The sequence below is a fragment of the Lupinus angustifolius genome, chromosome LG06 (genome assembly GCF_001865875.1).
Source record: "Lupinus angustifolius cultivar Tanjil chromosome LG06, LupAngTanjil_v1.0, whole genome shotgun sequence".
Taxonomy (NCBI): domain Eukaryota; kingdom Viridiplantae; phylum Streptophyta; class Magnoliopsida; order Fabales; family Fabaceae; genus Lupinus; species Lupinus angustifolius.
In genome coordinates, this window is record NC_032014.1 from 30,154,405 (window position 1) to 30,167,240 (window position 12,836).

The 12,836-nt window shown below is 31.5% G+C and overlaps 2 protein-coding genes across 2 annotated transcripts; one reads left to right on the forward strand and one right to left on the reverse strand.

Annotated features, from left to right (window-relative positions):
- LOC109350956 (probable glucuronoxylan glucuronosyltransferase IRX7) lies at positions 1–2,632 on the forward strand. The gene is made up of 3 exons (XM_019592270.1): positions 1–828; positions 1,206–1,456; positions 1,758–2,632. Exons 1-3 carry the CDS (start codon positions 211–213, stop codon positions 2,239–2,241), a joined length of 1,353 nt encoding a protein of 450 aa, XP_019447815.1. The 5' UTR covers positions 1–210; the 3' UTR covers positions 2,242–2,632.
- Positions 4,639–7,214, reverse strand: LOC109350958 (xyloglucan endotransglucosylase/hydrolase protein 31-like). The gene is made up of 4 exons (XM_019592271.1): positions 6,900–7,214; positions 6,116–6,216; positions 5,794–6,008; positions 4,639–5,261 (listed from the first exon to the last, which is right to left on the reverse strand). The coding sequence occupies exons 1-4, from the start codon at positions 7,099–7,101 to the stop codon at positions 4,898–4,900; spliced, it is 882 nt and encodes a 293-aa protein (XP_019447816.1). The 5' UTR covers positions 7,102–7,214; the 3' UTR covers positions 4,639–4,897.

Below are 12,836 nucleotides of genomic sequence, written 5' to 3' on the forward strand. Positions count from 1 at the left end.
AATTGAAACTCAACCCCATTTCTTTAATTTTTGGCTCAAAAACCAAGTCCCAACATTTTCCCTTCTTTGGTTCTTCCCTTCCCAAACACCTCTCTCAACTACAACAACAATAACAACAACAACAACTTCCATTTCTTTAATCTCTTCAAACCCTTTCTACCTATGTTGTTTCTTCCATTCATTTGATTATTATTATTATTACCAAATGAAATGTTGGAGCAAAAGAGACCCCTAAAAAGCAAGGGGTTCTATGTAAGAATGAAACTCCTCCACCATAAACAAGAAAAAAAGAGTTGCTTCTACACCTATTACAAATTCCTTCCATGTCTTTCTTTTTTCCTTTATTTCATTTCTTCATATTTCATCACCACCAACAATCCTCAAACCAAACCAAACACACACTTCATCTCTCACAACTTGTTACAAACAACAAACACAACCACCTCGTACCAAAACACATTACATAACAACATACAAAACTATAAAATCTTTGTCTACGATCTTCCTTCAAATTACAACACCGACTGGCTTTCGAATTCAAGGTGCAGCACCCATTTATTCGCTTCAGAGGTTGCTATACATAGAGCATTGTTGACGAGTCAAGTGCGCACGTTTGACCCATATGAAGCTGACTTTTTTTTCGTACCTGTTTATGTTTCTTGCAACTTCAGCACCATTAATGGATTCCCTTCTATAATCCATGCTCGTTCTCTCATTGCTTCTGCTATTCAATTCATCTCCACACAACACCAGTTTTGGAATCGAAGTAAAGGATTCGACCATGTCTTCGTTGCTTCCCATGATTTCGGCGCGTGTTTCCACACCCTCGTACGTAAATGTTCTAACTTAATCCCCATTTTACTCCTCAAACTACCTAATATTTCTATGAAAGTATAATTATATTCATTTAAGAAAATGTCGAAGCTGAAATAATTTTTAACATGGTTTCTAATAATGCCGAGTAATGATCAAAAGAAGGACAATGCATATAGATAGTGTGTTTCTAAATTTTGTTGTGAATCGTTTTACACATTCTTCATGACCAAACTATGGAGCACATTTCTTTTGGGTATTCAAATTTTGAACTGATAAATATTGGGCATGTTAAAGTAAGACCAAAATGTTGTACCTTGGTTTCGTAGGTAAATAGGTTATGAACTTGGTATGCAACGTTTAAAAAAGATTTTTGTTTTTGTGTGTTGAAGGAAGACGTGGCAATGGATCAAGGAATACCAGAAATGTTGAAGAACTCAATAGTGTTGCAAACTTTCGGCGTAGAGTACAAGCATCCATGTCAGGAGGTCGAAAATGTGGTGATACCGCCGTATATTTCGCCGGAAAGTGTGAGGAACATTCTGGAAAAAGCTCCGGTGAACGGACGGCGAGACATTTGGGCTTTCTTTCGTGGCAAAATGGAAATTCATCCCAAAAATATCAGTGGAAGATTTTACAGCAAGTAATTCTAATTACCCCATCACTATTAATCATTTGTCAAACCTCTAATCATCATTTTAATGAACATTTATTAAAATGTCAGCAATCATTTTTCTTCCGTGTTTTTTCGATCTTACTAGTTTTGTCTCGCAACCATTAAAAAGGGTCTCCAAAAATTTTCAAATATTGATTTGGTTTAATCTAACGCTCTTTTTGAAATTTTTGGGTTGATTTTTTTGGTTGGTGAGGACCATAATGAGTATTTATTCTTACAATTTAGTACAAAAGTTTTATGAATTGACCGTTTAAACTGTTTTGTGAAGGCGCGTGAGGTCAGTGATATGGCGGAAGTTCAGTGGTGACCGGAGGTTTTATATTCACAGGCATAGGTTTTCCGGTTACCAGTCAGAAATTGCACGTTCCGTTTTCTGTTTATGTCCATTGGGGTGGGCCCCATGGAGCCCAAGGATAGTTGAATCAGTTGCATTAGGTTGTGTTCCGGTTATAATAGCTGATGGTATCAAGTTACCGTTTCCCTCCGCCGTGAGATGGGCGGAGATATCGGTTCGGGTGGCGGAGAAAGACGTCGGAAGGTTGAGTAGGATACTTGAGCGCGTGGCTGCCACGAACCTAAGTGATATTCAGAGGAACCTGTGGGACCCGAAGACAAGGCATGCGTTGCTTTACAACGAAGAGATACAAGAAGGTGATGCCACGTGGCAGATTTTGGTTAGTCTGAGTAAGAAGCTTGGTAGGTCCCACCGGAAGTCAAGGATGGTTTCTGGCGAATTAAGAAGTGACACGTAATGGTTGAAACATTGGGTGGCCCCACCAGGTGTTGGGAACGTGAACATGTTTGGGTTGGTTTGCATGGTTAATAATAATGGTTGAAGACAGCTATAGTTTGATCTGGTTTCTTGACCTTTTGATAAGAAATTAATTACTTTTGGAGTAGGTGACTTTCCTTTCAACTACAAAGAGAATTTTGATAATACATTGTTGTTAAGGGATTCATTGAATTGGTGAGTAGAGTATTAGATTTTTTTACAACTTTTTTATTTTGTGATTATTGATTTGATGGCAACCGTTGACTGGCTGGAGGAGAAGCTTTTAATCTTTTGTAAAGAAATTTTTACTGTAAATTAGTCTAAAGTACATAAATTTTAAGTAGTAGTAGTGCTACTATCTAATTATTTAACTTTTTATTCACTGTCAAATTTGTTTTATCTTTTCCATTTTGATGGATTTCAAGATTTAGTTCTTGAATTTTAATTTAAGGATGTTAGATGAAATATTCAAGGTTTTATGAATATGGGTCAGGTCCACTGGAAAGTACTTGTATTATGAAGTGAGTTGGGAAATGAAATGGGTGTGAAAAGGTTTAGAGTTTGGAAAGCGAAATGATTGAATGGAGAGTGGGGGGTGTCAGAACTTTAATAGAGCTTGTTTGTTATTTAATGTCATTTTTTGGAAGCAGTGGTGGCATCACTACTCACGGGTATAGCATATAGTTAGCCTGTCAAAATCAAAAGCATAGGAGAATGAATCCAACTATGGATTGCACATTCTTTCTTTAGAGTCATGGTCTATTATGATGGAAAAAAAACAGAAATTTAAAGAAGAAAAAAATTAGATCGTATACAAAGAAGTCGTGAAAGCCATCCAAAACTTGTATTATAAAAATGTTCATGCCCAGATATTGTTTATCTCTTTTATAGCTTCCTCATAGATTTTGTTTGCATCCATTCAAAATCATTATCATCTTCAAAGACCATATTTTGATTGGTACTTTAGTTTTTCAACTGGTGCTCTTATGTGATTAATATCAAAAGTGTATAATATTTTTAGCAGCACTATTAAATGTATAATCTTGGAAGTTTTCCCAGGTTGTGATATAATCTTTTTATTCCTCTATTTCTGGATGGTTAAAAAGAAAGAAAAAAACGAGTTTATATTCCTACAGGTTGACCATCATAATATTTCTATTATAGAAGTATAAGATAACTAGATAATTTAAAAAACTAAGAATACCATGATTTTCCCCTGCCATAGGAAAACTCTTATTATGTTTTTATTGATTAATTATTGTTCTTTTCGATGGGTAATTAGTAATTTGTCTTTTATGTATGATTAAGCTTGTCCTTTGTCTTGCCTTATAAAAATATCGTTTATCGTTTCTCCTTTCTCTCTTAAACGTTCTTTGTATGTCTTCTTTCAAGTTCTTCAGTTTATACTTTTTATTTTATTTTTTTTGTAATGCTTTTGTAACCATTTTAACTCAAAGAATGAAAATGAATGAATTCAAATATTTTATTCTTCAAATACTGTAATGTTTATATATACAGAAAATATTCCTAAAATTTAAACAATTTTGTTTACGTATAATCTTTAGATTTAGTTTTAAAATAATAATAATTTAATTGATCTAAACAAATATATTTATATTGATTTGATTTGTTATTACTCATGAACATGACATTCATTATATCACAAGTGTTCCAGAAACTGGAAAAATAAGTATGCATAATATGATGTGACCTCTTCCCTTTTCTGGCATTCAAATTCATGAACAGTCCTTGGCATGGGCCACCCACAATGGCTTTGATAGAATTTCGTTCTTAGAGATGATTGAGTCTCACATATTTTACATAATTTAAGGTGGGTCATTCATGAAAAGGAACAATGAGCAAATAGAGTGAAAGAAAAGGGTAAATTAATAGTAATCACTCAAGCCATTCCTAAAACCATGTCTCCAATATTCAACAGAAAAGTTCTTTTTTTATTTATTTTAGTTGAAAGGATAAGAATATAATGTTAACATAAATAAAATAGTATAGGTGTTACTGTACTTTATTTTTTCTTTGATTTTATTCGATACTTGAATTCAAGAGTTTGACTCATATAAATAATGTAACAAAATTAAAAAAAAAAACACAAACATGTGTATAAGTTTGATAGCTTTGCTATATTTTATTAAATAAAGAAGTGTTAAGCAAAAATGTAAATATATTCAATTTCTCTAGAACATTGAGAAAAAAACATTGAATACCTTAATGAGGATTTGTATGAGAAAGTTGGGTGGTTACTCTAAGATACATTTTGTATTCTACAAGCAAAAATGAAAAAAGAAAGAATATAATACTAGTTAAATGTAACACATTATAAAATACACTTTATAAAGTTTGAAGAGGATTTAACATTTTCATAAGTGACATCACATCACATGGATTGAATAATTTTATTTTGGTGGTCCAATTCAGCAACAAGACCATGAGAAGATTCCTTCAAATGGCTTACTTTCAAGGGAACAATGTCCATTTTTCACTCCCGATTAGGACACTATCCAAACACGTTTATTTCAATATGAAAATGACCAAAGTAATAATATACACAAATACACACTAAATTGTTTTGGTATAAGGTAGTAATTTTGAACCATACTAAATTTAAATTGTACCAAACCTTAGCATTCAGGGGTTAGTGTATGGTCTCTCCTAGGATCATGACAATAGTTATAGACCAAGTAGTTGTTTTGGACCCATTGCATTGACCCAAGCTGTTGAGGGCTAAGGCTGCCGTTGCCGCCGGATGGCGAGGCGGAGGGTGGTTTGCATGTGGTGGAGGTTTCATTGGTGCAACCTTGAAGTTTGAAGTTTGTATATTTACCAATGAAGGGTTGGTATTTATAATCAGCTTTGTATTTTCCATCTTCTGTGGCCCATGAAGATGCATCCCATATTGATCCGTACACATACATTGGTCTTGAAGGGAATGTTGCATCACTCTTCCTAGGATAACTCCTCACTGGGACATCATCCACTAAAAATCTGCACATAATGTTTTCCTTTATAAGACAAAGTAGTAAGTATAAGCAACAAAATTTTATCATGATTAGTATTCTCTAGTGGAAAATATTCTTAGTCCCTGGGTATTATTATATTCTGTTTGGTTTATTCAAGTATAAATTACCACATTTGATAGGAAGGGATGAATGAAAGAGTTCTATTTTTTTTGGTACATCGGAAATAAAAAACAAAAAGAAACAAAAACATAGGGGAAAGATCAATGTGTAGGATGAACAGTGCTCCTGTAGGTGGAGAATCTCAGATTCTTAAGTCCACATGAAGGTCCTAACTAAGTTTACATCTATGTAAATATGTTAAAACCAAACATCTCAAGTATTCCTAAGCAACCCACAAATACTATGAAGTACTCGATATTTGTGGCTCCCTACTCTTCCTATATGAGACTTCCGAGTGGTTATAGGAAATGGGACCACATTCGATTATGGTATAAAATATGTTCAAATTGGTAAAATTATGAGCATTGTGGTAGGATAGTGCATGATAAAAATATTACATGATCTCATTGGGTTTCCACAGAATAGCATAGTTGTGAAAATCTTGTGTAGGGTCAAACCAAAGGTGAAACTGCATCTCTCTTCCTATGTTTCTATCTCCACTTCCTCTGATGAACACATTTGTCTGCAATATATATGGCTTATTTGGTGTGGTACCAAGGAACTCAATGTCAATTTCGTCATGGTTTCCTGGGTAGACTTGGTTGTTTGAAAGCTACAAAATTTTCAATAAAAGAACAAAGTAAAGTAATGATGAATTGCAAATGAAAAAAGGGTATACTCAATTTTCAATATTTGTTTAAGTTATAGAGTATTCCTCACGTAGAGACATGTAATGACTCCTGCAGTATAACCTTGTTGAAGCTTAATTGCAGCACCAAAGTATCCAGATTGATAAGAGTGAAGTGACTTGAATCCACTCCCTATGTTTCAAAAAAGTGATAGTAAAGAGTATGCAACACAACAAAGTAGAAGTAGTGAAAGAATGTGAAGTGCATATTTAGGCAGAAAAGTTACTACATAAGTCTAATAGTTGACCTATTGTTGAGGATAATTGGAAAGACTAATGGATCTATTCCACTCTATTTTTTGATGTCTAAATTTGTTCTTTTACTTGGTTTATTCAAACCAGTCCAATGGACCAATCATTTTATTAGCTATAAGTTTTAATAAATCTTAAATGAAGAAGTATATATAAGTGTGACATTTAACTACATTTTATTTGTACAATTCAGTTTAGTTGTTAACTCCTACAACTTTTATGTTTGGAAAAGAAATAAGTACTCAATATTTTCTACTCAACCTTCTTTTCCTACTATGGAAGTTGTAAGGATTGATAATCAAATTGAGTTGTAAAAATAACATAATTATGAAAATGAGAGTTTGTGTGAAAGTGTAATATTTACATTAGAATAAAGTATCTCTTCGTATCATGAGATAATTTGTCTCCTCCCATCAATAAAAATATAACATGTGTATTTTTTTGTTTAGTTTTAGAAATATTTTTATAGAAAATAATTAAATATAACACATGTCAAGATTTTAGAGGTCGGAGGAGATAAATTATCATGTTTACCAGAAGATACTTTATTCTCTATTTACATACCTGAGTTTGAATCAAGCCAGATTGTTAATGAGCCCTGGTCAAGTTTCTGATGCTGAGGTCCCCATAGGTTACTAAATCCTTGACCAAAGCTAACAGGACTAACATTGGAACTAGGGTAGTAGCCAGGTGAAGGTGGACCCTTGGCACTAGTAGTAGAACAAATTATGAGTGAGAATGTAAGAAGAGTGAAGAGATGAGCCATACAAAAGAGAGAATAAAGTTATGATGGCTTGTAGTAACCAAAGTAACTGATAAAATTCAGTGTAGGGTAGTAGAAAATCAGAGGTATAGTTGTTCAAAGAGTGTGGCTACACAAGTTGATATATATAGGGAATTTGAAGGGCCTACAGTACCAAAGGGAGTGATAACTTCATTGGTTGAAGTTTATATTAGGGAGCAAAAGTTTACTATATTTGTGATAATAAACAAGAAGGGGTAGTGGTAAAGAAACGAATTGGTTTGTTTTTTATTTTATCTTATGATGTGATTTGGTTATATATGATAATGTGACAGAAATAGTTTAAGATATTTATGGCTGGCCTTACCAAATCTTGAACATTATCGTATAAAACTTCCACAAGATATATATTAAAGAGAAAAACGTAGGGAACTTATATACCTAAAGTTTTATTTGTGAAAGGACAGCCTCTTAATGAAACATTAATGAGAGTTTTCTTGTGATACTTTCTCATTTGTATTCAATATTTTCTTACAAATATACTACCCATTTTAAGGTTTTTAGCCTATCAAAGTAATTTAGGTTAATATAAAAATGAAATGTCACAAAATGTTACTTTGTTTATTAATGACTGATTTACAAATAACATATTTCACTTTATTGTGGATAACAAGATTTAATATAAGAATATATCATTATTCTTTTAGTATAGTATATAAGGGTAAGAGTTAACCTTATGAGACTTCAAAATACACAGAGACCTTAGATATAGTTGATGAATGCATGTAGGTGCACATTATTTTTTGTATAAGTTCAAATTTAATAATAAGTGGATTGGTTTTTAGTCAACACTTATTGTAAGCTACTTGAAGTGGAAAACTTGATTGTATTTGTATTATTGTAGTTCAAATTTAATAATAGTTAGGATAGATTTTTAGACAACATTTATTGATCAACTTGAAGATTAGCCTAGAACCACAACAACTCATTCAAAATAATTTAAAATAAGCACTATAATTTATCAAACCAGTGTATACTGAAAGGAAGTTGACAAATTTTCCAGCACTTTGTCATGAAATCTCTATCTAACTCAGGGGTTTGATTTAGTCATAAACCATAGGGTCCCTTAATAAATAAAGACTAGACTATAAACAGCACAAAAATGTTTATGTTGTGCATCAAATACCAAACAGTGTATAGAACAAAAAGTTTTTGTGACTCAGTCATTTGTCCTGTCAAGGTTCTAGTTCATTTGCAAACCAAATGGACCCCGGCACATAGTTAATTCACCTTCATTTTAGTGATTTCGATCTATAGCCACTCCTACCCGAACTACTAGGATAAAGATTTGGTTTGTTATTAATATCTAACCATTGAAAATATATTTAAATATGAGAGTTTTGTCACCTTTATACTTAAATTCGAATTAGTTTACACCTCTTTTGATAACTCAACCTTTTCTTTTTAATTAAATTGGAGTTTTACTTATAAAATTAATTGACCACTTTGTAGTAACAACTCTAATACCTTATCATTAATGAACTCTACCAAAATTTAAATATCAAGGTTCGATATTTAAAAGAAACACTTGTTCGTAGACTCAATTATCCGAAAAGGGTCGAGAAAATATAATGTCAAAACAAAAAAAACACATAGAGCTATATAATTATATAGACGTACTTATCTACAAAGAAAAGAAAACTCAACGCGTTTGTTGCACACATCTTCTTGTACATGGTGGATGCATCTTCCATATGTTTCGCAGTTTTGTTTCCACGATTTATGGTTCAAAATAAATTATCAATCCTTTTCTTGCATGCAAACATTAATGTCTTCATATATTGGTAAAGTCTACATTGATCATGTGAGTGGTGAGATCTCTAGCTATATGGCTTCCCTGTCTGCATATATTGTATGTATTACATATAATAATGTTTGCATTTGCGTTGTTGAATCCTACCAACATTTTATTGTACTCATATAGATTGTGTTCAAAAGCATTATTAAATTTCAAAAATGAGCATTCTTGAATTATAAGTCTAGCATATTCCTTGTTATTCATTATTATTATTATGATAGCGAAATTATGGATTGTACTGAATTTAATGGAGCATTTTAGAGTAAATAGTGATTTTATGTGCAAGAGTATAGTCATTCGTCACTATCTGAAATATAGAAATTGGAGTTTAGTCCCTTGAACCATCAATCAATTCAGTCCTCTATTAAAGATTCATTTGATTGGTGTGATTCACTTTGATTAACGAGATACACTTTTAAAAGATTAAACATGTAAATTTCTATATCTAAGGGACTAAAGTGTTCAATAACTAGATTATGATGGATCAAAATAACTACGTTATCATGCATCTCATGCAAATAATTTTAGGGACCAATCATGTGATATGTGTTTCAAATTTCACAAACCCGCAAACAACGTAAAATGGAATCCCACATGATCATTAAAAAGAGCAGCACTTTCTGTGTTATTGTGTTTTTATCTTCAATGGCTTAAACAAAATGGAAATACTCACGGATCGAGCTGCATAAATTCAAAGACATATGCCCCATAGAATTAATTGGTTTATTAAATTGAGAGGAAAATAAATCATTAATTTTAGAATTAAGTTAAATATGATTTTGTTCTCTATAAATTTATTGTGTTTTACTTTTACACCAATAACTATATTTTAATCTTACTAAGTATGGTCAATTTCATAAATCCAACAATGTCATAATGTTTCTTATATATCATGTCTATTACCAAATATTAATCTCTAATTTTTCATAATGGTTTTGTATATGATTTTCCTTGACCCACCTCATACCTCTAGAAATTGGACTAAACTCAATTTAATATAGTCTACTTACTAAGGTATCTAACACTATCATCCTTAAATCTTCAAACAACAATTCTAGCATCTTTTTTGCATTAAGAGCTACCTCAACTTTTTCTCTAATACATGTATTTCTAATCAAATATTGTCTAATGTGTCAACTGATCCGACACAATATTTTTATCTCTGCTATATTGAGTTTATTATATTGTGAACATCTTACTGCATATCATATAATTTTATGATCAAATTTCCATTTAAGGATGAACGACATATGAAACACTCTGTCATTTCATGCACCTCGGATGAATCTCATAGTTTTCATATCTCCCTATTTTCCACTTGTGTTGTAGATTGACCTAAAATATTTAAATCTAGTGACATGTGGTATGATAAGATATCCATTTTTTGCACCTAAATATACTTTGTCTTATTACTTCGACTTATACAAAAATCATGTGTTTCTAATGTTTGACTTCACATTATTACCTTCCTATTTAATTCATCTCTCACTACCCAACTATAGTAATACCAATGTAAACACGTAAAAGCTTAATGTTGATCCTTAGTGTAGTCTTATACCAATAAGGAACTATTTTGATTTCCAATCTTATGTTCTCACACCACTCTTAACCCATAATACATATATTAATTGCTCGAATGTAGGCAATCCAAAATTTACGTGTATATGTTTTTTATCTCTTTGACACCTCTCCATCGATTGTTGCGAAAGTATATAACTTCTATATAGTCAATTTCCTTGGTCAATTATCATCTCCCATAACTTCATACTATGGCCCATGAGCTTAACTCCCTATAATTTACATAGTTGTACATCTCCCATGTTATAATAAATAGGGGTTAAAATAATTCTTCTTCACTCGTCTAGCATCTTCTTAATCCTCATAATCTAATTAAACAACTTTATGAGCCAACTAATGTCTTACTTTCCTAGAACATTCCAAGCATCAACATGTATATTATCTGGTCCAATTACTTGTGTTATTCTTTATATTTTTCAAAGCTTCTTTCATCTCTAACTCTCGAATTTTACAATGAAAAGTATAGTTTTGTTCAAATATTGGTGTTTAACAATGTTATGAGGACTAGACAGTCTCACCACTGATCGAATTTGCAAAGGACCATGGTTCACACACTTATCTAAACTAGGGTTGGACCACTTTGGACTCTAAATTTTTTGGCCACACCATGTTAAATCAAGTTAACCCAAGAAGGTAATCAGAGAATTCACTTAAAACTAAAAAAATCGAAAGGATGCTACTCAATTGTTCTACCTCATCTAAGTCCAAAAAATGGAGAGTACCTACTCCAATATAATTATACATAATTATTAATTATATAATTATGAATTTTTTTATAATTATATATTTATGAATAATTATTAATTATATATAATGCCATTGGGTTCGATCAAACGATTTAATTGGTTAAACATGTTACATCTTATATGGTTTTATAAGTTGATATTTGGTCTATTAGAATACAAAAAATCACAATCATCATTGAAAAACTTGTGGATATAATTCTTATATACCTTAATATCTTTATCTTTCACAATAGTGATGGAAAATCACATGTGATGATGTTGCTAACACTCACATGTAAAATGTGTTATACTAATTGATGAAAAGACTAATTGTGGTATTGATACATCATGAACATAGATTAAAACCAAATAATAAACTAAAGTTTGTACTAAAAACTAAGAAAAATTGAAAGACTAAAATCAAAGTTGCTCATATTTATAAACACTAAAAAATATATTTATGAAATCTTAAAATGTGCTCAAGTACACCAATCCTAAACTAATTTTTCCAATATAAAAGCACCATAGACCAATACATTATTTATGAGGATGATGAGATTGCACTAGAAAGCATGTCTTTATTTTAAGCTTGTTTCAATATGTAAATAGTCTTGTGATTTATCCAATAATCTATGGTCATGACATGATCATTTTGTTCCTCCAAGTTAGGCATAGGTCTTAATTTCCAAAATGGCAAAGAGGAAACATGATAAGGATTAATTATATATATTATAATATAAGACAAGTGGTTGGGTTGCATCTTTGTAAGATCTAATGTTATTGCATGTTTTATAATTCTACCAAACAATGCTATAACAAAATTGATTTTCCATCAAAATCATCATATAACCTGAAGTGTTAAAATAGAGTTGGCATAACATGCCAATAAATTTACAGGCTTATATAAATAAGAATTAGACCTGAAACTATTTTGTTTGGACTTGATAAGCCCAAACTTGGATGGGCCAAAAAAGCCCACTTGTTCATCTTTAAATAAAGTTCTACCACCTAATTTAAGCATCCACTTTTTCAGCCTAGATTGTTTTTCCTCAGCTTCTATCTGGTTTTTTCAACTCCATGATAAAATGTAGCTTTTGCATCGGTAGAAGCTTTCATGTTGATTTTTGCTACAAACTTACTTTACTTCAAATTCAATTTTAATCAAAAACAATTTTTCAAAATCAAATTTATACTAAATCAATTTTTACAAATGACCCCTTTTAATTCTTTGGCTAAATTAGATTTAATTGACAATTTGTTGTATGATCAAGGTATTTTCTAACCTTATAGATAATCTCTCCCAACATATATCATTTATAAAAATCGAATTTGTGACCTTGAAGTTAGTATGATACCTGATGATTCAACGATATCTTACACCACTTCTTAAACAATATTGTACTTATAAGAGGATTAAGATGGTGTATAACTCATTAAATTGTTTGCTTCATTTAGTAAAAAATAGATGAAAATAAAATGATGCCAAAAAGGTTATATGACTTGGATACGCCTCTCCAATAATCCATTATTATGTTTCAAGTGGCATGTTGCTGCAAGTAAGAGGAAAAGCAATGTTGTATTTAATACACATGAATATA